Raw genomic sequence first — 24,927 nt, 5'->3', positions numbered from 1 at the left:
GACAACAAGATGGCATTTTATTCAAGTTATGTTAATCCCCTTGAATCAGTGGAATATTCATTACTCGTAAAGAATGATGAACCCACATTCTTTTTGGTTTTTACATCAGTGCTTTTAAGTTACCCCTTTTCAAGTAGCATATATGAGTGATTAAACATGTGCACGATTTCTACATCACTGTGTGTAGATTGAGAATTGGGTTAGATATGTGCTTAAATTTACGAGAAACCTTATTGCGACATCACATAACCTAAGAGATTAGTGTTTCCTACCGTGGGGCTGTAAATTTTGTTTTCATGATGAATGAAACTGCTCCAATTATGTTATTTTCTTAAAATGTGAAAGGTTTCTCTTAAGAACTATTAAGCATTACAAGACAATGTGTGACTCGTGTTTTTCACCTGCATAACATGCGACTTGAAAAATGGTAATTTATAAATAATGTCCATACTTGAATGCATTAAACCTGAGCATTGAGTTGGTAACTTTCATTCCTCCATAAAGTGGAATCTGAATTTTCAATATATGGAAAATGTGATTTCAAGGGGACTCACAAGGGAATAGGTACAAGCTGTCGAGAATTTGCAACTCGTAATCAGCATGCATACGCACAAAGGAACATATTTTATTGATGAGAGCTTTAGAGGCGAAAGACCTTCGTTATGATATTAACACAACGTTATTCTGAATGAGGGGCATCTTATGTATGTAATAGAGCGAGAACGAGAGTTAAGGGGTTAAAACCAGTCAACGCTTTTATTTCGTTTTGATTTTGTGAATGAGTGTTTGAAGGATTTTATGTGTTTTATTGGTATCAGGAGATGGTACATACTAAGCAATTAATAGGACATACACATAGAATTATAAATAAAAATTGACTATGATTCCGAAGTACTGATAATAAATCTGCAATACACCCTAGGTAATATTCCACTAATAGGTCTGGGCGATGCATGGAAATACGACGAGAAAATATTTGTTTGTGTGGCATCTGATGAAAAGACTGCTTTAAAATCACTGAATTTGTCCAAGTTATAGAGCCAAAAATACATGTGGTTTTATGCTTCGAAATGGTATATTTTCTCTCATTATATGGCATTTTTGTTGTAATATATTACCAAAATTCATTCCCACGGCACAAGTTTTAGTAAATATTCGCCCTACCTAATTGTAACTTTCAGTTTCGAGGGCACACTGTCATTTTACGGTGTTTATGGTTCAGTGCGTTAAAACAAGAAAAGTCTCAGGTCAACCTATGTTGAGTTCTTGATCATTTGGCATCTAAATTATCTAGTTTTACCTGAAATTGGTGGTATTTAACTGTGAAAGTTTTGGATTATGAGAAAATTCCGCCTGAAATTAGCCATTTCCCATTGAAAACTGTGTAATAGATAATTAGTGGTATTGAACCTATAATGCAGTGTACAAAATAGGTCGTAAAATGGCTCCAAAGGTAACACATATTTTGACGTTTGGCATTACAAATTTGAATAATGCTGAACGCAAGCTACGGATGTTAACCCTTCAATGACTGGGGATTCAAAACTTCGGCATTCAGGAACTGCGTTAAGTCTCGGGCTAGCTGGACTAGCTGCTAGACGTGCCCCCATGAACAATTATTTTGACCTCTATCTGTTTTTTTTTTCCAAAATTACGTTGTATCATCGGTGGAACAAAGAATTAATTTATATTCATCATGGCCAAAACCAGTTTGCTTTGTTTCCTTTACTTTAGTAAATTATCTTTTTTTATTTGTAATGACTAAGGACCAATTTTAGATTTAAGACACTGGAGAGCTTATGCTGAAAAATAATGTTGTAATTCACCTGGGGATACAGGTGACAGCGTCTCCCTGGCAATAACATGCATACTTACAATTAATTACCCTGTTGAGAAGTGGTCTTGATGAGATAAAAAGACCTCATCATGTCATAGCTAATAAAAATAAGTCATTGTTTTGAGCATGGCTCAGCGGAGTGGAAAGCATACCTGTTAAAATGTTAAGGAGGAATTCAATGATTCTTTAAGTATGCCGTGGGATATTCTTTTTTATATAAGCGTTAATAACATGGAGTAGTATCTCCTCGACTCTTCCGTCATAGAGTATAAAGCCGTAAAAATTTTGATTTTTCAGATTTTCTTTTGTGTATAAAATTAGATATAAAATGTTCTAAAGGCCCCAGTTCAAAGACAATTGCTTTGTCTTGTACCTGCTAATTATTTTTGAAACTCCCTGTTATAATGCAGAAAAAAGACATTGATTTATATGTATTCTAGATTGAATGCACTGGGGGACTTAGATGCTGAAATTCTGAAAAATAATGTTCTGATTCTCTAGGGAATACAGGTGACAGAGTCTTCCAGGCAATAAATACAGCCTCACAAAGGGACTATCCTGTTGAGAAGTGCTCTTGATGAGGTAAAAGACCTCATCATCTCGTAGCTAATAAAATAAATCATTGTCTTTAGCATGGCTCAGCAGAGTGGAAAGCATACCTGTAAAAATTTTAAGGAGGAATTTCAATGATTTATAAAGTTTCGCCTTGGGATATTCTTTTTATATAAGAGTTAATAACATAGGGAAGTATCTCCTCGACTCTTCCGTCACAGAGTGTAAAGCCGTTAAAATGTTGATTTTTCAGATTTTCTTCTGTGTATAACATTAGTTATAAAATGTTTTAAAGGCCCCAGTTGAAAGAAAATTGCTTTGTCTTAAAACTCCCTGTTATATAATAATGCAGAAAAAAGACATTAATTTATATGTTTGTTGACATTTTTTAATAAAGTTTTGACAAAGAAAAATTCTAGATTGAATGCACTGGGGGACTAATGCTGAAATGCTGAAAAATATTGTTCTGATTCACTAGGGAATACAGGTGACAGCGTCTTCCAGGAAAAGAAGACAGCCTCACAAAGGGACTATCCTGTTGAGTGCACTTGATGAGGTAAAAGACCTCATCATCTCGTAGCTAATAAAATAAGTCATTGTCTTTAGCATGGCTCAGCGGAGTAAAAAGCATACCTGTTAAAATGTGAAGGAGGAATTCAATGATTTACTAAGTTTTGCCGTGGGAGATTCTTGTTATAAGCGGTAATAACATAGGTTAATATCTCCTCGACTCTTCCGTCATAGAGTATAAAGCCGTAAAAATGTTGATTTTTCAGATCTTCTTCTGTGTTTTAAAGGCTCCAATTCAAGGAAATGTCCTTTGTCTGTTAATTATTGTTTTAACTCCCTGTTATATTATATGCAGAAAAAAGACAAAAATGTATATATTTGTTTACATCAGCGGTCACCCGTCTTTCGCGGTTCGTAAATAAATACAATTTTACAAATGCATCACCACCCTCCGAGTTTTTATTGCGAACTCCCTAATTTATTACTGATTGATCAGTCGTTTCATTTAATTCATTTTAATCAACTTCTTCTTTGTTACCCCCCCCCCCGTCTTGTCCCCTATCCTCCCGTTCTGTCCACTGTTCCCCTTTAGCTCACATCCCTCTTCTCCCTCTTATCCGCTCTGCCACTTATCTGTCCCTATAGTAGGCTTACTTCTTCCTAGTATAGTCAACTGCTAAAAAAATTGTGATGTGAAACATAAAATGTAGGTCAAATGCTCACAAAATTTATAACGGCTATTAATTTGTATTTTTGCCATGTTCGCAAAGTTTGATGGCCACCCATGCATCGCGGATTGTTAAATAATATCGCCAACCCATGGCACCCATGTAGTCTTCTCACTCATTTTGATTTTCACGTGTTTATTATTCCCACTTGCTTTAAGAAGCAGTGTGTTGATACGTGATGTCGCGGAATGACGCGAACTAAATGATACGCGTTTTTTTGTTTGACGCGGCGTGTTGATACGCGAAGACGCAAGATGTTTTTGTTTGACGCAATGTATAGTTGTTAGACGGAGATAGTAACTGATGCTCACTATTTTGAGGTCCCTGGATATTTTTAAAGGTATTTTTGCTCATTTTTAGACTTTAATCACTAAGATTTTTAAAAAATGAGGTGAATAATGCAGCGTAACTCGGTGAATGATTAGGTTTGCAAAAGTGAAATTTGCAGTTGCATCACCACCGTTCGAGTATTTATCACGAAAAGTTGTGCAACTCGGTAATTTATTATAGATATTTTAATAAAGTTTTGACCAAGGCAAAAATCTATAGATTGAAGGAACTGAAGGAATAAGATGCTGAAAAAATTTTCTGATTCACTCGGGAATACAGGTGACAGCGTCTTCCAGGCAATAAATAGACTCACAAAGGGACTATCCTGTTGAGAAGTGCTCTTGATGAGGTAAAAGACCTAATAAAATAAGTCATTGTCTTTAGCATGGCTCAGCAGAGTGGAAAACATACTTGTTAAAATGTTAAGGAGGAATTTCAATGATTTATTAAGTTTCGCCTTGGGAGCTTCTTTTTATTATAAGCGTTAATAACATAGGTTAGTATCTCCTCGACTTAACACTCTTCCGTTATAGAGCGTATAACCTTGGAAATGTTGTTTTTTCAGAATTTGTTCTCTGTATATAATTAGATGTCAAATATTTTAAAGGCTTCAGTTAAAAAAAATCGTTAACTTACTTCTGAACTCTATTATAATGTGAACAGAAGAAAGACATTCATTTATGTGATTCATAGCCGAAACCAATTTGCTTTCTATCCTGTACATATTTTAATAAAGTCTTCTTCATTTTTTCATTTGCAAAAACTAAGCTAAAAATCTAGATTGATGGCACTGGAAACCTTACCCCGTTCCAGAAAAATACAGTACTATTTTTTTCTAGAATTAAAAGTAAAGCATGGATTAGGCCTACTACCAGATTCCATGTTTTAATATCTGGACATTTTTTTTAAATGCCAAAATTATACACTACTACAGTTTTTTCAGAATGCTTAGACTGGTGTAAATTCTTTCAATATTGCGACTGCAATGGTATTGTAAGATAACATGCACAATTGCATGTCTTTGGCCCTTATTCCAAAATGTGATGACCAACATACTAAATTTAACTTTTATTGCCTGTTAGCTCCAATAAAAGCATTTGGATTGGGTTAGGCTTCATTTGGTAAAACAGGATCATGTCTTTTCAATTCCAAATAACTTCAAGCTGCAGTTTTCTGGAATTGGCAGTATGCTGCAAAATCTTGTTTGTTTTTCACCTGGGAAGATCACAGCGTCGTGCAGGCTTTTATTGCATGCAGACTCACAGTGGATTGTTGAGGTAAAGGACCATGTCATGTCGTAGTTAATGTAGAAGTAATTTGTCTTGAGCAAGGCGTAGCGGAGTGGAAAGTATATAGTCTCAAGGAGGAATTTTCAATGATTTATTAGAAGTGTTAATAACATATAGTTAGTATCTCCTCGACTTAACACTATTGAGATAGTATGTATAACCTTGGAAATGTTTATTTCAATGTTTTTGTTTGTAGGAACGGATGCACAATGTTTGCGCATTAAGGCAATAGTTTTCGACTTAACACTTATTAGAGATCGAGTGTATATCCTTGGAAATGTTGATTTTCAATAGTTTTGTCTCACAATAGAAAAATGCACAATATTTGCGCATTAAAGCAAAAGTATGTCGCATTTTATAGATAAAATCTCATATTGTAAAGTCACAAAATCGTTAATTTAACAAGCCATCGCCGTTTGTTTTATATCATACGCATGTAACAATATTAACGAAATGAGAACATTGAGGGCGCTATGTATTTAAGACTGGGGTCTCTATGAATTCAGCAATGTGTGGACAAAGACAAAAGTAAAGGTCAATGGAATTTGCTCAAATCTTGTGATAAAAAAGGTATTTGGGTCTCATAAATGATTTTGTAACTTGATCAAAAATTTGAAAGTCCCTTGTTGCCATGGTAACGATTCTTTGAAGATTGTCACAGAGATTAGTACTAACGAAATTGCCATTTTTTCCCCACCTAGAATATTGTGTAATAGTATACAATGCAAAATCTTTTTGGCAATTTTTTTCATTTGTAAAGGTTGTATAACTTGAAAATGCAATAACTCTCAAGAAGAGGTTTGCTGATTAAAGTCAGGGGTTGGATGAGAATAACCATGAATGCGCTGTTTACTCAATCAAACAACTTATGATTACTAGTATTTGTTAATTACTGCAGTACATGTATACATTCATACAAGAATTAAACTTAGAATTAAGAATTACTACACCGATTTCCTTGGGCTATGATTACTTATCTAAGCTTGGAGATCTTAAATAGCTGACGTTCTGATGAGATTCTTTTGATAGTACAGTTCTCGATATCCTCTCTACTCGAAGGAAACCCTGGTCTACCACAGTCTCAGTCCAAGTATTGAAGAATATGTTTTCACTATCCTAGCTGGTATATGTTGACCTTAATCTCCTCTCCCGGAGATCTCTTCAGCAAGCTTTCTGCTCCACTTGACAGACAGATAACATACTAGTCCACAAAATACCACAGTTTGTTGATGGAGATATTTCAGTCTGTCGCTTCTTTTCTACAAAATAACTTTTGTACCACCACTGACTAACATAAGTTTTACACAGTTTCCCGTAACAAGTGTTTGTGAACGGTCCCAAAACTACCTAAAGCAAACCCTAACATTCGGACTAACCAACCCTTTTTATTATTTGAACTATATAGCAAACCTTTTCTTGGACTAGGTAACCTAAGCGAAGCTTTACGAATAGAGAGACGTTTAGTTGCTACTTTTAATATACATGATGCATGTATCTGCAATTACTGCCGATATAAAAGAGACTTTAAATCATAGAACTTTCCATTTGCAGCTACAAAATGGACATTAAAATTAATATTAGATGAATATTGACCTTAATATTCATTTGATTATAATCCAAGGACGTCACATCAAGTACCGACCTGCAGTATAAATCTAGCCATTGCAGTATCTTCGAATAAGAATGTAAAAATTATATCATCAATTTTGCTCTAATCAAGTCTCTGTTTCTAGACTTTAATCACTAAGATTTTAAAAAAATGAGGTGAATAATGCAGCGTAACTCGGTGAATGATTAGGTTTGCAAAAGTGAAATTTGCAGTTGCATCACCACCGTTCGAGTATTTATCACGAAAAGTTTTGCAACTCGGTAATTTATTATAGATATTTTAATAAAGTTTTGACCAAGGCAAAAATCTATAGATTGAAGGAACTGAAGGAATAAGATGCTGAAAAAAATGTTCTGATTCACTCGGGAATACAGGTGACAGCGTCTTCCAGGCAATAAATACAGACTCACAAAGGGACTATCCTGTTGAGAAGTGCTCTTGATGAGGTAAAAGACCTAATAAAATAAGTCATTGTCTTTAGCATGGCTCAGCAGAGTGGAAAACATACTTGTTAAAATGTTAAGGAGGAATTTCAATGATTTATTAAGTTTCGCCTTGGGAGCTTCTTTTTATTATAAGCGTTAATAACATAGGTTAGTATCTCCTCGACTTAACACTCTTCCGTTATAGAGCGTATATCCTTGGAAATGTTGTTTTTTCAGAATTTGTTCTCTGTATATAATTAGATGTCAAATATTTTAAAGGCTTCAGTTAAAAAAATTCGTTAACTTACTTCTGAACTCTATTATAATGTGAACAGAAGAAAGACATTCATTTATGTGATTCATAGCCGAAACCAATTTGCTTTCTATCCTGTACATATTTTAATAAAGTCTTCTTCATTTTTTCATTTGCAAAAACTAAGCTAAAAATCTAGATTGATGGCACTGGAAACCTTACCCCCGTTCCAGAAAAATACAGTACTATTTTTTTTCTAGAATTAAAAGTAATGCATGGATTAGGCCTACTACCAGATTCCATGTTTTAATATCTGGACATTTTTTTTAAATGCCAAAATTATACACTACTACAGTTTTTTCAGAATGCTTAGACTGGTGTAAATTCTTTCAATATTGCGACTGCAATGGTATTGTAAGATAACATGCACAATTGCATGTCTTTGGCCCTTATTCCAAAATGTGATGACCAACATACTAAATTTAACTTTTATTGCCTGTTAGCTCCAATAAAAGCATTTGGATTGGGTTAGGCTTCATTTGGTAAAACAGGATCATGTCTTTTTCAATTCCAAATAACTTCAAGCTGCAGTTTTCTGGAATTGGCAGTATGCTGCAAAATCTTGTTTGTTTTTCACCTGGGAAGATCACAGCGTCGTGCAGGCTTTTATTGCATGCAGACTCACAGTGGATTGTTGAGGTAAAGGACCATGTCATGTCGTAGTTAATGTAGAAGTAATTTGTCTTGAGCAAGGCGTAGCGGAGTGGAAAGTATATAGTCTCAAGGAGGAATTTTCAATGATTTATTAGAAGTGTTAATAACATATAGTTAGTATCTCCTCGACTTAACACTATTGAGATAGTATGTATAACCTTGGAAATGTTTATTTCAATGTTTTTGTTTGTAGGAACGGATGCACAATGTTTGCGCATTAAGGCAATAGTTTTCGACTTAACACTTATTAGAGATCAAGTGTATATCCTTGGAAATGTTGATTTTCAATAGTTTTGTCTCACAATAGAAAAATGCACAATATTTGCGCATTAAAGCAAAAGTATGTCGCATTTTATAGATAAAATCTCATATTGTAAAGTCACAAAATCGTTAATTTAACAAGCCATCGCCGTTTGTTTTATATCATACGCATGTAACAATATTAACGAAATGAGAACATTGAGGGCGCTATGTATTTAAGACTGGGGTCTCTATGAATTCAGCAATGTGTGGACAAAGACAAAAATAAAGGTCAATGGAATTTGCTCAAATCTTGTGATAAAAAAGGTATTTGGGTCTCATAAATGATTTTGTAACTTGATCAAAAATTTGAAAGTCCCTTGTTGCCATGGTAACGATTCTTTGAAGATTGTCACAGAGATTAGCACTAACGAAATTGCTCATATAAGTATGAGATAATATAAATTGCTGCTGATAAATACCTATGTATTAGATGTTACAAAAATAGTGTTGCCATTTTTTCCCCACCTAGAATATTGTGTAATAGTATACAATGCAAAATCTTTTTGGCAATTTTTTCATTTGTAAAAGTTGTATAACTTGAAAATGCAATAACTCTCAAGAAGAGGTTTGCTGATTAAAGTCAGGGGTTGGATGAGAATAACCATGAATGCGCTGTTTACATGATGCAGTCATGTCTACAGTAGAATTCATCTCGACCTTTGCAGGACTTAACCCCATTAAAAGCTATTAAACCAAGATAACACTCATTGAAACAGCTCAACTGATTAAATCGGATCTTCTCTGGTTGTGCACAAGTGACTGTTTTCATGTGCGATATCACAATAAAGCTGGTATTCATAGCTTCAGTTGGGTAACCGATTATAAAGGAAACGAAAGGAAACAATGTTATGTGTGGCTTTGTTCACGAAATCAGACAATGTCGTGCTTTTTGTAAACCAGCATTCTTGAAAATGAGCAACATAATGATTTTTGACTTAACACGGTTTAGAAATAATTTCTTCATATTTTTGGTGTTATCTGTCGTTTACATATCCTTCCTAAAACACCAAAGTACGAGTATTTCCAAACATCTAAATTTGCTAAAAATTTAGGACATGTTAAAAACTATATTTTCTAGAACTTTAGAAGAGTACTTTTAATATTGGCCGGTTATTTTTCACACAGCGACGTTAACTAGTCATATCCCCATACTGTTAACGTAGGGCTATTTGTAAAGGTCACGCGTCAATGGGAAAGAGCACTGTGTATTGTGTATAGGAAAACGGACAGTAACTGCAGTATGACTCAATCAAACAACTTATGATTACTAGTATTTGTTAATTACTGCAGTACATGTATACATTCATACAAGAATTAAACTTAGAATTAAGAATTACTACACCGATTTCCTTGGGCTATGATTACTTATCTAAGCTTGGAGATCTTAAATAGCTGACGTTCTGATGAGATTCTTTTGATAGTACAGTTCTCGATATCCTCTCTACTCGAAGGAAACCCTGGTCTACCACAGTCTCAGTCCAAGTATTGAAGAATATGTTTTCACTATCCTAGCTGGTATATGTTGACCTTAATCTCCTCTCCCGGAGATCTCTTCAGCAAGCTTTCTGCTCCACTTGACAGACAGATAACATACTAGTCCACAAAATACCACAGTTTGTTGATGGAGATATTTCAGTCTGTCGCTTCTTTTCTACAAATATAACTTTTGTACCACCACTGACTAACATAAGTTTTACACAGTTTCCCGTAACAAGTGTTTGTGAACGGTCCCAAAACTACCTAAAGCAAACCCTAACATTCGGACTAACCAACCCTTTTTATTATTTGAACTATATAGCAAACCTTTTCTTGGACTAGGTAACCTAAGCGAAGCTTTACGAATAGAGAGACGTTTAGTTGCTACTTTTAATATACATGATGCATGTATCTGCAATTACTGCCGATATAAAAGAGACTTTAAATCATAGAACTTTCCATTTGCAGCTACAAAATGGACATTAAAATTAATATTAGATGAATATTGACCTTAATATTCATTTGATTATAATCCAAGGACGTCACATCAAGTACCGACCTGCAGTATAAATCTAGCCATGCAGTATCTTCGAATAAGAATGTAAAAATTATATCATCAATTTTGCTCTAATCAAGTCTCTGTTTCTATTCAGTTTTCCTTAGTGCAGTTATAGAACCACCTTAAGACATGAAATCTAGTCACCCTGCATCTATTTTGGAAATGTACATGTACCCTGTTTTATACACAATGCAAGGTAAAACACCAGGTAAACCCCATGTAATATTTAGAAGATTTTTATTTAATCCCTCATGCGCTTGATGTAATGCAATCCGGAATATTTTCTTGACATATACGGGGCTGTTTATGGCTCAGGTGTGGAATGAATTATACAAGATGACTTTTCCGCTGCCATTGCCTTGCTTCAAATGGATATGTCACCCGAATGGTGTGGTTGGCAAATACTTACATCATATTGTTTACACGGAAGCTACTCCACCTTTCTTCTAAATATGCGCAAAGCAATAATGTAACCTCTGATTTTTTGTCATTACGAAATGTTATCAACAAGAAAGTTATTGCACTTATTGCGATCGTGGTATGTTCGAAATTGTTGCGTCGACAACTGACCATGCTGACTCTGGGGTTACCTGCAAGTTCCCTTTGAACCGCTGCAATATTTGCAGCTGAACGGCCAGTTCTTGGACGTCCGCTCCGTGCTTTGCATCTATTCTTCACACTTCCGAGGTTGTGAAAGGTTTCGTTGGGACTCTAACGTTCGGGAAACGAATCCGAAATTGACGCTGCACTTCCAAAAAGCTTTCTGTTCTTAAGTATACCTCTGCCATAAAGGTCCTCTCTTGTGTTGTGAATTGCCTTATCTTGACACCTTGCAAAACCTATTTAGAAATAAGCCACGCGGTCACAAAATGCATGAAGGCCTATTTAAAATTCAAAAATTGCGCCAGATGGAACCTTTGTAATAATTTTTATGCTAATTGTTGGTCAATGACAGGAGTGAAGTTCGAGTACATGACAAGTATAAATGGGAATTAAAATCGATTGTATTCCTTTCATGCATGTAAAACAATAATCACTTTTCAAAGACAAGACAAACGTGTTTACCAATAATTATTACATGTATGCCTAACGCATATGTATGCCTTACTCTTAGCAATCGGACACATCCCATTGAATTACGTGTGGACAAAGTGATTTTTGACCCTCGGACGTAAAACTAGCACCATTTTGTTAATTTAGCTTCTTTTGCTTTAATTTCTTCATCACATACTTTTAGAAAGATATACATTTGGAATATGTAACAATATCATGAATAGCTCTTCTACAATTCGAGCAACCATCCTCTGAAATTTGGTAAATTTGTTTTAGGCCCACAATGTATGGCATTTTGTTGTAATATTACCAAAATTCATTCCCACGGCATAAGTTTTAGTAAATATTTGCCCTACCTAATTGTAACTTTCAGCTTCGAGTGCACACTGCCATTTTAAGGTGTTTATGGTTCAGTGCGTTAAAACAAGAAAAGTCTCAGGTCAACCTATGTCGAGTCTTTGATCATTTGGCATCTAAATTATCTAGTTTTACCTGAAATTGGTGGTATTTAACTGTGAAAGCTCTGAATTATGTGAAAATTCCGCCTGAAATTAGCCATTTCCCATTGAAAACTGTGTAATAGATAATTAGTGGTATTGAACCTATAATAGGTCGTAAAATGGCTCCAAAGGTAACACATATTTTTGACGTTTGGCATTACAAATTTGAATAATGCTGAACACAAGCTACGGATGTTAACCCTTCATTGACTGGGGATTTAAAACTTCGGCATTCAGGAACTGCGTTAAGTCTCGGGCTAGCTGGACTAGCTGCTAGACATGCCCCCATGAAAAATTGTTTTGACCTCTATCTGTTTTTTTCCAACATTACGTTGTATCATCGGTGAAACAAAGAAACTAATTTATATTCATCATGGCAAAAACCAGTTTGCTTTGTTTCCTTTACTTTACAAGTATTAAAGTATCTTTTTTATTTGTAATGACTACGGACCAATTCTAAATTTAAGACACTGGAGGGCTTATGCTGAAAAATAATGCTGTATTTCACCTGGGAATACAGGTGACAGCGTCTCCCTGGCAATAACATGCATACTTACAATTAATTACCCTGTTGAGAAGTGGTCTTGATGAGATAAAAAGACCTCATCATGTCATAGCTAATAAAAAATAAGTCATTGTTTTGAGCATGGCTCAGCGGAGTGAAAAGCATACCTGTTAAAATGTTAAGGAGGAATTCAATGATTCTTTAAGTATGCCGTGGGATATTCTTTTTATATAAGCGTTAATAACATAGGTTAGTATCTCCTCGACTCTTCCGTCATAGAGTTTAAAGCCGTTAAAATATTGATTTTTCAGATTTTCTTCTGTGTATAAAATTAGATATAAAATGTTTTAAAGGCCCAGTTGAAAGAAAATTGCTTTGTCTTAAAACTCCCTGTTATATAATAATGCAGAAAAAAGACATTAATTTATATGTTTGTTGACATATTTTAATAAAGTTTTGACAAAGAAAAATTCTAGATTGAATGCACTGGGGGACTTAGATGCTGAAATGCTGAAAAATAATGTTCTGATTCACTAGGGAATACAGGTGATAGCGTCTTCCAGGAAAAGAATACAGACTCACAAAGGGACTATCCTGTTGAGTGCACTTGTTGAGGTAAAAAGAGCTCATCATCATCTCGTAGCTAATAAAATAAGTCATTGTCTTGAGAATGGCTCAGCGGAGTGGAAAGCATACCTGTTAAAATGTGAAGGAGGAATTTTAATGATTTAAAGTTTCGCCTTGGGAGCTTCCTTTTATTAGCGTTAATAACATAAGGTAGTATCTCCTCGACTCTTCTGTCATAGAGTGTAAAGCCGTTAAAATGTTGATTTTTCAAGATTTTTTTCTTCTGTGTATAAAATTAGATATACAATGTTTTAAAGTCTCCAATTCAAGGAAAATTGCTTTATCTTGTACCTGCTAATCTTTTTTGTTTAAATCCCTGTTATATCATATGCAAAAAAAAGACATTAATTTATATGTTTGTTGACAAATTTTAATAAAGTTTTGACAAAGAAAAATTCTAGATTGAATGCATTGGGGGGACTTAGATGCTGAAATGCTGAAAAACAATGTTCTGATTCACTAGAGAATACAGGTGACAGCGTGTTCCAGGCAATAAATACAGACTCACAAAGGGACTATCCTGTTGAGAAGTGCTCTTGATGAGGTAAAAGACCTAATAAAATAAGTCATTGTCTTTAGCATGGCTCAGCAGAGTGGAAAGCATACTTGTTAAAATGTTAAGGAGGAATTTCAATGATTTATTAAGTTTCGCCTTGGGAGCTTCTTTTTATTATAAGCGTTAATAACATAGGTTAATATCTCCTCGACTTAACACTCTTCCGTCATACAGGCTGAGTCAAAAAGAAGTAAACTCATGTTTGAGGGGCTGTAACTCAAGATCTGCAAGGAATCTGCTAAATAAAAAAAGAATTGTTGCAATTGCTCACAGCCAACTAAGGTTATACTCATTTGAATACAACCACCCATTTTTGTAGCTGCACACGGCTGATTGATTTTCATCCATTTCAATTTCGACGAATCAGCAAAGTGCTAACAGGATTTATTGTTGAAACGACAAGTTTTGCTTTTAAATAATATTCAACAAAGTCCATGGCGGTACTATAGTTTGTAGGGATACCAATTCAAGTCTTTACGAACGATCCGGCAGAAGCTTGATTGGGGAATGTTGTGTAAAGGATTGAGCTGATCTTTGGTCTTGCTGTAACGCATGTCTAACTCTAGCAATGTTCACTTGTGATCTAGCAGTTCGTGGTCTGCCTGAAGCTTCCGGCTGTCTGTTCCTTAGTGTCCCATGCACATTGAGGTTGTTCACATTCTTATATACTGCTCCCTTACATGAAACCCGGTTAGCTGTAGGAAATTGGAGACGAAAAAGACACTGAACTTCTGTGTGACTCTTAGTTTCATGATACTTCGTCGACAGAAACGTGCGCTCCCGTGCGATAAATTGTGGTGCCATGTTGTCATTTGACCCGTTTTATTATAATGTAGTGCAATGAGGAAAATTTTATATTGAAAAGAGCCCTTTAACATGTAAGAATTATTAATCGAAACCACACCTGCCACAGAAATTTATTTGCATTTGAATATCGCGCCTTGCCAATATATATAATTGGTAGGCCCCTACTTGGGAAGTGAAACCGTGTGCAGCTACAAAAATGGGTGTTTGTATTCAAATGAGTATAACTTAAGTTTACTGTGAACAATTGCAACAATCCTTATTTTATTTAGACGTGTAGAATTTGCTCTTTCCAGTGGAATTTTCATCTTTAGCAAATTCCTTACCGATCTTGAGTTACAGCCCCTCAACATGAGTTTACTTCTTTTTGACTCAGCCTGTAGAGCGTATATCCTTGGAAATGTTGTTTTTTCAGAATTTGTTCTCTGTATATAATCAGATGTAAAATATTTTAAAGGCTTCAGTTAAAAGAATCGTTAACTTACTTCTGAACTCTATTATAATGCGTACAGAAGAAAGACATTCATTTATGTGATTCATAGCCGAAACCAGTTTGCTTTCTATCCTGTACATATTTTAATGAAGTCTTTTTCATTTTTTCATTTGCAAAAACTAAGCTAAAAATCTAGATTGATGGCACTGGAAACCTTACCCCCGTTCCAGATAAATACAGTACTATTTTGTTTCTAGAATTAAAAGTAAAGCATGGATTAGGCCTACTACCAGATTCCATGCTTTAATATCTGGACATTTTTTTAAATGACAGAATTATACACTACTACAGTATTTTTGAATGCTTAGACTAGTGTCAAGTCTTTCAATATTGCGACTGCAATTGTATTGTAAGAAAACATGCCAAATTGCATGTCTTTGGCCCTTATTCCAAAATGTGATGACCAAACTACTAAATTTAACTTTTATTGCCTGTTAGCTCCAACAAAAGCATTAGGATGAGGTTAGGCTTCATTTGGTAAAAAAGGATCATGTCTTTTTCAATTCCAAAAAACTTAAAGCTGTTATAGTTTTCTGGAATTGGCAGTATGCTGCAAAATCATGTTTGTTTTTCACCTGGGAAGATCACAATGGCTTGTTGAGGTAAAGGACCACGTCATGTCGTAGTTATTGTAGAAGTAATTTGTCTTGAGCAAGGCGTAGCGGAGTGGAAAGTATATAGTCTCTAGGAGGAATTTTCAATGATTTATTAGAAGTGTTAATAAGATATAGTTAGTATCTCCTCGACTTAACACTATTGAGATAGCATGTTTAACCTTGGAAATGTTTATTTCAATGTTTTTGTTTGTAGGAATGGATGCACAATGTTTGCGCATTAATGCAATAGTTTTCGACTTAACACTTATTAGAGATCGAGTGTATATCCTTGGAAATGTTGATTTTCAATAGTTTTGTCTCACAATAGAAAAATGCACAATATTTGCGCATTAAAGCAAAAGTATGTCGCATTTTATAGATAAAATCTCATATTGTAAAGTCACAAAATCGTTAATTTAACAAGCCATCGCCGTTTGTTTTATATCGTAAGCATGTAACAATATTCACAAAATGAAAACATTGAGGGCGCTATGTATTTAAGTTTTGTTAGCATATAAATTTAAAAGTGGCAAACATTTGTATGCTGTCGAAAAACCGTTGTCTTACTGACGTATTGTTTGGTTATATGTTTTACCAAGGGGGATTGTACCCGTCTGGAGCTCAAGTAACAAACTCACTATAATGATATGGTACCCATGCATAGCTATAAGTCTTCTCAGACCTATATCAAAATAAATGATACAAAATAAATACCAAAAGTCTGCAGCTTACGTCATGAAACATATAGGCCAACATGACAGAAAAGTCGTCTCAAAACTATTGTTACGGTTACTAAAATGGCCGGGCCCAAATCACCTGCTACCGAGTTCACTCAACACCAGACACGCAACAACTCATGATTACTAGTATTTGTTAATTAGTGCAGTATGGCTCTCAATCAAATTACAATACATGTATAAATTCATACAAGAATTAAACTTAGAATTAAGAATTACTACACCAATTTCCTTTTGCTATGGTTGCTTATCTAAGCTTGGAGATCTTGAATAGCTGACGTTCTGATGAGATTCTTTTAATGTTGTTCAGTTCTCGATTCATGATTCTGCAATGTCACATATCCTGTCTACTCGAGGGAACCCCCTGGTCTACCACAGTCTCCGTCCAAGTATTGAAGACTATGTTTTCACTCTCCTAGCTGGTATAATTATGTTGACCTTAAGCTCCTTTCTCGGAGATCTCTTCAGCAAGCTTTCGGCCCCACTAGACTGACAGATAACACACTAGTCCACAAAATACCACAGTTTGTTGATGGAGATATTTCAGTCTGCCGCTTCTTCGAGTCGACAAAACAATCAAGCACTATTGGCTTTCACTACCGCCTTTGACGACTTCACACAACTATAGTAACTTTTGTACCACCACTGACTAACATAAGTATCACAGAGTTTCCCGTAACAAGCGTTTGTGAACGGTACCAAAAACTACCTTAAGCAAACCCTAACATTCGAACTAACGAACCCTTTTTATTATTTTGAACTATATAGCAAACCTTTTCTTGGACTAGGTATCCTAAGCGAAGCTTTAGGAATAGAGAGACGTTTAGTTGCTACTTTAAATATACATGATGCATGTATCTGCAATTACTGCCGATATAAAAGAGACTTTAAATCATAGAACTTCCCATTTGCAGCTACAAAATGGACATTAAAATTAATATTAGATGAATATTGACCTTAATATTCATTTGATTATAATCCAAGGACGTCACATCAAGTACCGACCTGCACATATAAATCCAGCCATGCAGTATCTTCGAATAAGAATGTACAAAATATATCATCAAGTTTGCTCTAATCAAATCTCTGTTTCTATTCAGTTTTCCTTAGTGCAGTTATAGAACCACCTTAAGACATGACATCTAGTCACCCTGTATCTATTTTGGAAATGTACATGTACCCTGTTTTATACACGATGCAAGGTAACACACCAGGTAAACCCCATGTAATATTTAGTAGATTTTTATTTCATCCCTTATGCTCTTGATGTAATGCAATCCGGAATATTTTCTTGACATATACGGGGCAGTTTATGGCTCAGGTGTGGAATGAATTATACAAGATGACTTTTCCGCTGCCAATGCCTTGCTTCAAATGGATATGTCACCCGAATGGTGTGGTTGGCAAATACTTACATCATATTGTTTACACGGAAGCTACTCCACCTTTCTTGTAATACATTATTTGGAATACCGGGATTGGCATTGGTCACGTATTTACCCGACATTAATTATACCTTATTTTATCCTTCAGATTCAGATTCAGATTCACATTAAATTTATTTCAAATTTGTGGCCCGTAGGCCAAATTACCTGAAATATTACATTGTGCATTGTTTACATCCTTACCAATAAAAACATTTATGAATGTGAATGTTCTGAATCATCCAAATGCTGTGATGGCCCTCCATACTTTCTGTCTTGCATTGCTGTTGTCATGTCAGTAGTTTCAAGTTTGGTGTCGTGTCTTAGAATGTCGACATAATGTTAGGGCAGGCCTTCCTTGTTTTCTCTAGCAGTGACCAGCAAACCGTATCCTTACAGCTCTTTGTTTGTCTTGTGCTGTTTCCAGTGGACATTACGCATTGACCGCAATAGTCTGGTATAACATGCAGCCATCCAGCGCCTTTGCCAGTTTGGAAGTAACTGCCCATGCCTCACACCCATAGAGCAGCATTACTGATTCCACGGTTTGAATCTTCCTGAGACCGATGGCTTCCAGATCTTAGCTATCCCAAGCTCTCAAGGCTGCTGTTTTCTTTACATGCTTTTCTGAGCTCTGCATCCATGTACCTGAAATATATGTGACCTCCTCAATCTGTGTTCTACTCTTTGTCCTGATTGCGAGACCTTTGTTGTGGTTAAATGCTACGAACTTGGTTTTGCCAGCATTCATTCTCAGTCCGACTTTTCCTACTGATGTTTCCACCTGGCTGAGTATCTGTTAGCTTGATCTGTTTCCTCTGACAGCTGCTCAGGAACCCCCTAAGCTTTCATGATTTTCAGCATTTTGCCTCTGTGGGTGGTATCAAAAGCCTTTCGGAAGTCAATAATTATTATTGCTGGAAGGTTGTTAACTTACGCCATTCTTGTCTTGCCATTCTACTCCTATTATTCAAAAGGCCCTGTCTTGATGTTGAGTTCTTCCAAGACTGCTGTAATATCTTCGTCCCCGTCACCAAAGTCAGGGGGGTGGTCCTAGTAGGTTCTTGAAATGGTTGTACCAGTTAGCAACTTTTTTCCTGTAGGTGTCGCCATCCAGTTGTCCTTTCCTAGATGTCAACATGTCTGTGATGTCACCTATGAGTCTCCAACTCTGGTCATACTGTTGTCAAAGGCCGTTTCCACCTCTATTAACTTGGTGCTAAGATCTTCTTCCTGCATCTGGTTGTATGCATCTGCGAGCACCTTCTTTGTCTGTTTATCTGTGATCTTCTGTTGTTTTTTCCTGATACACTTCATACGACTTCTTGATCTTGTATCTTGCTTCAGTTACTCTTTGGTCCCATGAGAAGCGTACCCTTTACTTTCTTCTGTACTGGCACAGTTTTATATGTAGCCCCTGTGTGGGCTGTTATTAACCTTCCATACTTCTCTGTGGCTGTTTCACTTATATATCATCCAACTAGAAAGATAAATTAACAGCATCACGCCTCATCCGAAACCCATCATTAGGCCGAATGATATAGCGCTGAACTGTTGACCGGTAACACAGCTGAATAACGTTACGGACAGTCGCCAAGGATCTTTTTGAGGCCTGGAGAACCATGACCCGTTAATTTACTCCAACTGTGATCAGCCTGGTGATGCATTGGATGAAAAGCGATACTGCAGCCTTTATAAATAGTAAATCCGAAAACGTTTTAGATATTTACTTTAACATTTATGATACATGAAATAATAACAACGTGCGTCAACATATTACATTAATTGACAATATTTTGCTGTGGTAAAGACTGATCTTTACAATCCATTCAAGACATAAATCTTTTTTTTTTTTGCTCTTTCAACTAGCTAGTATTCCTTTGCAAGCAATACCTGCTTCCTCAGGATACGTTCCCTAAAAACAGCTTGCAGAAAACACACCTAACAGCAACCCATCCTAATCCTGGCTCATCCTCTGCATACTACTAATAGCAATGCTAAATCAAAGATAATGTTTCCATTTACTACACGGTTGTTTGATGGCATTTAAAATTAAGTCATTTTAAAGAAAATTTGAACAATGATGGCGCTATTTATCTTAAATCTTGTTTACATCTTTACTAGGGGACACTTCAACATCAGCCAAAAGTCTAACAAATGGAATTTTCAAACAACTTTTTATTATGAAATGTAAGGTATAACTCAAACTAGTTGGCTAATTTAAATTTAAAATATATGTAAATAGCGCCCTCAATTTGCACACAAATTTACTGTTTATATAATGAAAATCACCACAAAAAAGCAGAAAAAGATGAATAAGAAACGAAAATCAATGTTAAAATTGTTACAAAATAAATGTGTGTATATACAGTTTATTAGTGTGGGAGGTGTATGTATTATTCAGCTCTAGACTTGAACATTATATAAATATTGCCATTTTACATATTCGACCTTATAACTCCTGAACTAAGCGCCATAGAAAAATATGACAGTTGACTTTTTTATTCCCTGTGATGAGAGGAACAATTTGAGATACATTACAACATGATGGAACTAAAAGTTTTAAATCGTTATATGACAATTTAAAGGAAAAACCTGTGTAAAATAAGTCAACACACTACTAACGCAATCCATTATGTTAACGATTCAATTGGTTTAGAAAGTGGACGTTATGTTCTTGACATAATACTGATTAGAATTGAAAGATTTTGGTCGTTTGTGCAACCCAACCTTTTTACCAGAAGTCTCTGATTACGTCAGAATATCTAAGTGTCCATTTCAAGGGTTAATACAGCAAGTGTTATAGAGTTTCGTGTTTGTATATTGTGTGTGTAGTAAAGGTAAACCTATCACTTCGGCATTTATACATAATTGACATGGCTGGATATCACCTTCTTACTTAAAGAGATTCGATTGAATCTATAAATATTTTACAAAAATAGCCAGAATAATAACTTGTCGTCAGTCTCGTGGGTTGCCTGTGCAAAGGAGCTGCATTGTGATCCCAATTACCCTGTAAGAACATTGTTATGTAATGCAATAACAACATTGGTTCTGTAAAAAGTGGGTAATCAAATAAAATATTTAATCTTTTTGTAGTGGATGAATATATAATATTGTGTAAATTAAGCAAGAGTAAATAGTAAAAGGAGTATGCATTTAATATTAATATATTTGTTAATTTTCGAAATTTGCGTCTCACAAAAGGTGAAAAAGAGGAACAATCCAGGTATTTATCACTATGTAAACATGGTAAAGGTAACATGCATTAATATAAGAACGGTTTGTTTAATTAGCTTAAAAATGATTTAATAGTTATTTTTACGTTTAGTCAGGTACGTACATAATTTAATAGCCTGTAATCTAAATTTCTAAACGCGTTTACATCTTAGAACATATGCGAAAACGACTGTTTCAATATATAATTCTATGTAAGTAGAGTTTTATTTTCACTATTTCGGCATCACGCTTGTACTGACTAAGTGAATCTGAAATATGTAAACCTACGAAGAGAAATTATTTGGTGTGTGTAGCGCAAGCAAAGGAATAGCGATTACTCTTTGATCTCTTCGAATGTCAATTAATGAGAAATGTTGTTTGGATGTTTAATCTATTTGAATTGCTGCTCTTCAACAGGGAAGCTATTATTAGTCAATATGTGTCCAAGAAACTATCATTCTAATTAAATGTCTGTTAAGTAACCAGTATAAGAAGTAATTTAAGTCCTTACAATTAGACGTATTTCACACTTGATACACAGCTGAATTCCTTTTTACTAAGTACCGCAGAGAGAGGCTACATGTACATCAGTCAAGAAAAACGATTTTAACTAATTTTCTATGTATGCATGCAATAAGCACACTCTCGGGGTATCTACGAAATTCATTCGCAAAATTCTACCTCGACTCATATGATCTGTTAATGGCATCTTAAAATACTAATTATTTATTAATATATTTGATGGAAAACGTGTATTGATATCCTTTAGATGAATTACTCTGACATTTAGCTTTCGATTACCCCAATAAGTGCATGATACTATAAATTGAAATAAACGTCAACAGTACAAACACACAATAAATACACCAGTTATTTAAAATTGTTTATTTATTATGTGATTAATATACTTTTTTCTCATTTCACAGTATGGTAAAGGCCAACATACATGTAGGAACAACACTTGTAATGGCGGCTCCATACTATATTCTATTCGGAGAGCGTGGTTGTGTAATACCTTTCACGCTCCTGTAATGGCATTCCGGTTCAGTTAATGCAATGCTCCAAGTAACCTTAATGGTTTATTCCTATGTAAGTCTATGCATTTAGCGTTCAATTATGTATGTGGGCCAGTATGACCACTATGCCTAAAAGATACATAGTTAATCTATATTTATATCATACTGCACCTTAGGAGCTGTGTCGATTTGCTTAATGTATTCAAACACAGTTTTAAGGAAATATATTGAAACAGATTTATTTTTGTACTAAACTTTAGATGTTAGATAATTGATTTCAAACGTCGTCTAGTATTTTTGGTTTGATCAAAAAACAAAACAGAAGCAATAAAAGAACCTTCCCCTTAACTAGTTGATATCTAACAAAATACTACAACTATTTCGAGCAATTAAAAGCAACAAAAAAGCAAGCAAACATACAATTACATAAGCAAAACAAACAAACAGCGAAACAAGGTAACAAGTAATGACCATGCGAAACGGACGATCAAAGAACCGTTAGTGCTCAAACCAGTTATCGCGTGAACAAATAATGGATCAATAAGCCTAATCGCCATTGTAACTTCCGGTTTTTAGGATTCCTTGACCTCTGACTTATCGGAAAAATTGCTGTAATTATTATTAATTAATTAATTAATTTATTATTGTCATAATGTTATCATTCAAATATTCAGTTAATTAATTCATTTAATAATAATAACAAAAACAAATTTTTCTGAATTTTTCCAATAGGTCAGAGGCAAGTGTCCCAAAACTGCAAAATATGTCCCACAATGCACTGCAAACTTCCAATGCCGATTGGCTTATTCAAAACTCACCAGTTGAATATACCACATTTGTATTTTCCGTTTCAATCTTAGTTAGTCGAAATCGTGGAATCTCTAACTTTGCTTCAACTTCCAATTCTTCTTTCGTTACCATTAATACAATATCACGAGTCGTATACGCATCTTCATGCATTTAAAAGATAAGGGAGAGAAAAAAAAGACAACAAATAATCTATTATGAAAGGAAAACTAAACTCACCGGTTGAATATGTTACAAGAGTGTTATCTGTGTAATGTTTGGTAAGTTTAAACCTTGGTATCTCTAATTTGTCTTCCACTTCCATATCTTCTTTCTTTACGACAAGGACAACATCACGCGTTGTATAAGCATCTTTAAGCATTACCAGGAAAGCAGGGAGGGAGAAAGATACAAAGCAAGATCAAAATACTATCAATTTAAATGGAATTTCAACGATGTAAAAGATGCACCTAGTTATCTTTGTTATGGTAAAGATAAAGCTAAGAAAACGCCACTTAATACCACTTAAAACTTCTGATCATTGGCGGTCACCCGGAACTTGAAGGAAGCTCATTAAAGAATCGTATCTGTATGTTACGCAATAATGTGAAATCGATTCTTCGGGCCTGGAGTATTATAGCTGCGCAAAGCTCTCTCTCTCTCTTGGTCAGAGGGCACAGGATTGCGCGGCTGTGGTCTTCACAAGAGTACGCTTTTATCAAAAGGCCAAACGTGTTGCACCATACATTCCGTGTGGTGAAACGTTCTTTACATCATTTGTCCAAGATGTTGATTCTCAACGCCACCATCCTTTTTTACTATGTGACCAAAGTAGCGTAATTTCCTCTCAATTTCTGATGTTTAAATCCGTGCCAATCTTATTCAGGACCCAGGTGTTTGTCTTCTTGTCTTTCAAAGATTTTCCCAACAGCCTTCTATAGCGCCACATCTCAAATGCATGTATCTTCTTCCGGCCATTATTGTCATTGCCCAAGATTCGCACCCGTATGTAGCAATTGAGAAGACTGTTGCACGAAGTAACCGTACCTCTTCCATATCTTTGACATTCTCTGAGTTGTTGTCTTTGCCATAGCTAATCTTCTTTTTCTCTCAGATGTGCTATCACCTTTGTTGTCTATCATTGAACCCAGGTATTCAAATTGTTTAACCTCCTCGATCTTTTGACCATCTATCAACAAGTCCTCTCCAGTTCCATTTCTATCAATAACCATTACTTTAGTCTTCTTGGCATTTAGAAGAAGGCCTTTTTCCTCACTGGCTTCCTTGATGCATTTCAAAAGGGACAGCAGTTACTCTCTATTGCTGCATAATAGGGTGGTATCATTAGCATAGCTTAGATTTGTGATACCTCAGCCTATCTCAGCCCTCTTCCAATCTTGAACCATTCGGTATCTCCATTACTTGTCCTGGTTGTAGATTCCATACATACTTTATTATGTATTTTTGTTGCGTAGCCAGAATAACTTCACCAGTAAATAACCAGAGTAAAAGGATTTTAAGATAAAAAGAACGAAACAGACGCTGAAGTTTGATATCGATCATCTTAACCATTGAGCTAAACCCAATTTAAACGAAAAGTAATCCGTAGGTTTTGTTAATCTCATTTGAAGCGTTTTGGTTTAGCATTAGCATTATGTTTAAGTCGAGACTCTATTATTATTTAAATTGAAAGATCAAAATAAATCAGGTAGTGAACCTGTTTTGGAAGTTCCGTAGGAATAAATACACTGTGACGTCACAGTAGATAAAGTTACGTTGAATAACAGATTAGCCTCACTGTTTATAGCACCTTATTTGTAGTATTTGATTTTCAGGGATAATGTGAAACAATCCAGATGTTAGACACTATTATAGAATGAACGTAATGTACATTTTCTTGTTATACAGTAAGCCAAAAAATTAAGGTACCGGTTATGTTCACCTCCTGTATATCCTAAACAAAGATAGATATGTCATAATTGGAACCAGCAGCCAATAGCTGCATCTTTTAGCTCAAATGTAAGAC

The 24,927-nt window shown here is 35.2% G+C and overlaps 1 protein-coding gene across 2 annotated transcripts in view; it reads right to left on the bottom strand.

Annotated features, from left to right (window-relative positions):
• The window catches only part of LOC140142772 (glycine receptor subunit alphaZ1-like), a 312,910-nt gene that overhangs the window by 98,156 nt on the left and 189,827 nt on the right, over positions 1–24,927 (bottom strand). For both annotated transcript variants that reach the window (XM_072164764.1, XM_072164763.1), the window contains exon 6: positions 23,142–23,273. In XM_072164764.1, coding sequence (XP_072020865.1) covers positions 23,142–23,273 — 132 coding nt within the window. The remainder of the gene's footprint in view (positions 1–23,141; positions 23,274–24,927) is intronic.

This window comes from Amphiura filiformis, chromosome 20, assembly GCF_039555335.1.
Source record: "Amphiura filiformis chromosome 20, Afil_fr2py, whole genome shotgun sequence".
In the NCBI taxonomy this organism is placed as follows: domain Eukaryota; kingdom Metazoa; phylum Echinodermata; class Ophiuroidea; order Amphilepidida; family Amphiuridae; genus Amphiura; species Amphiura filiformis.
This window is presented reverse-complemented; position numbering and strand designations above follow the sequence as displayed.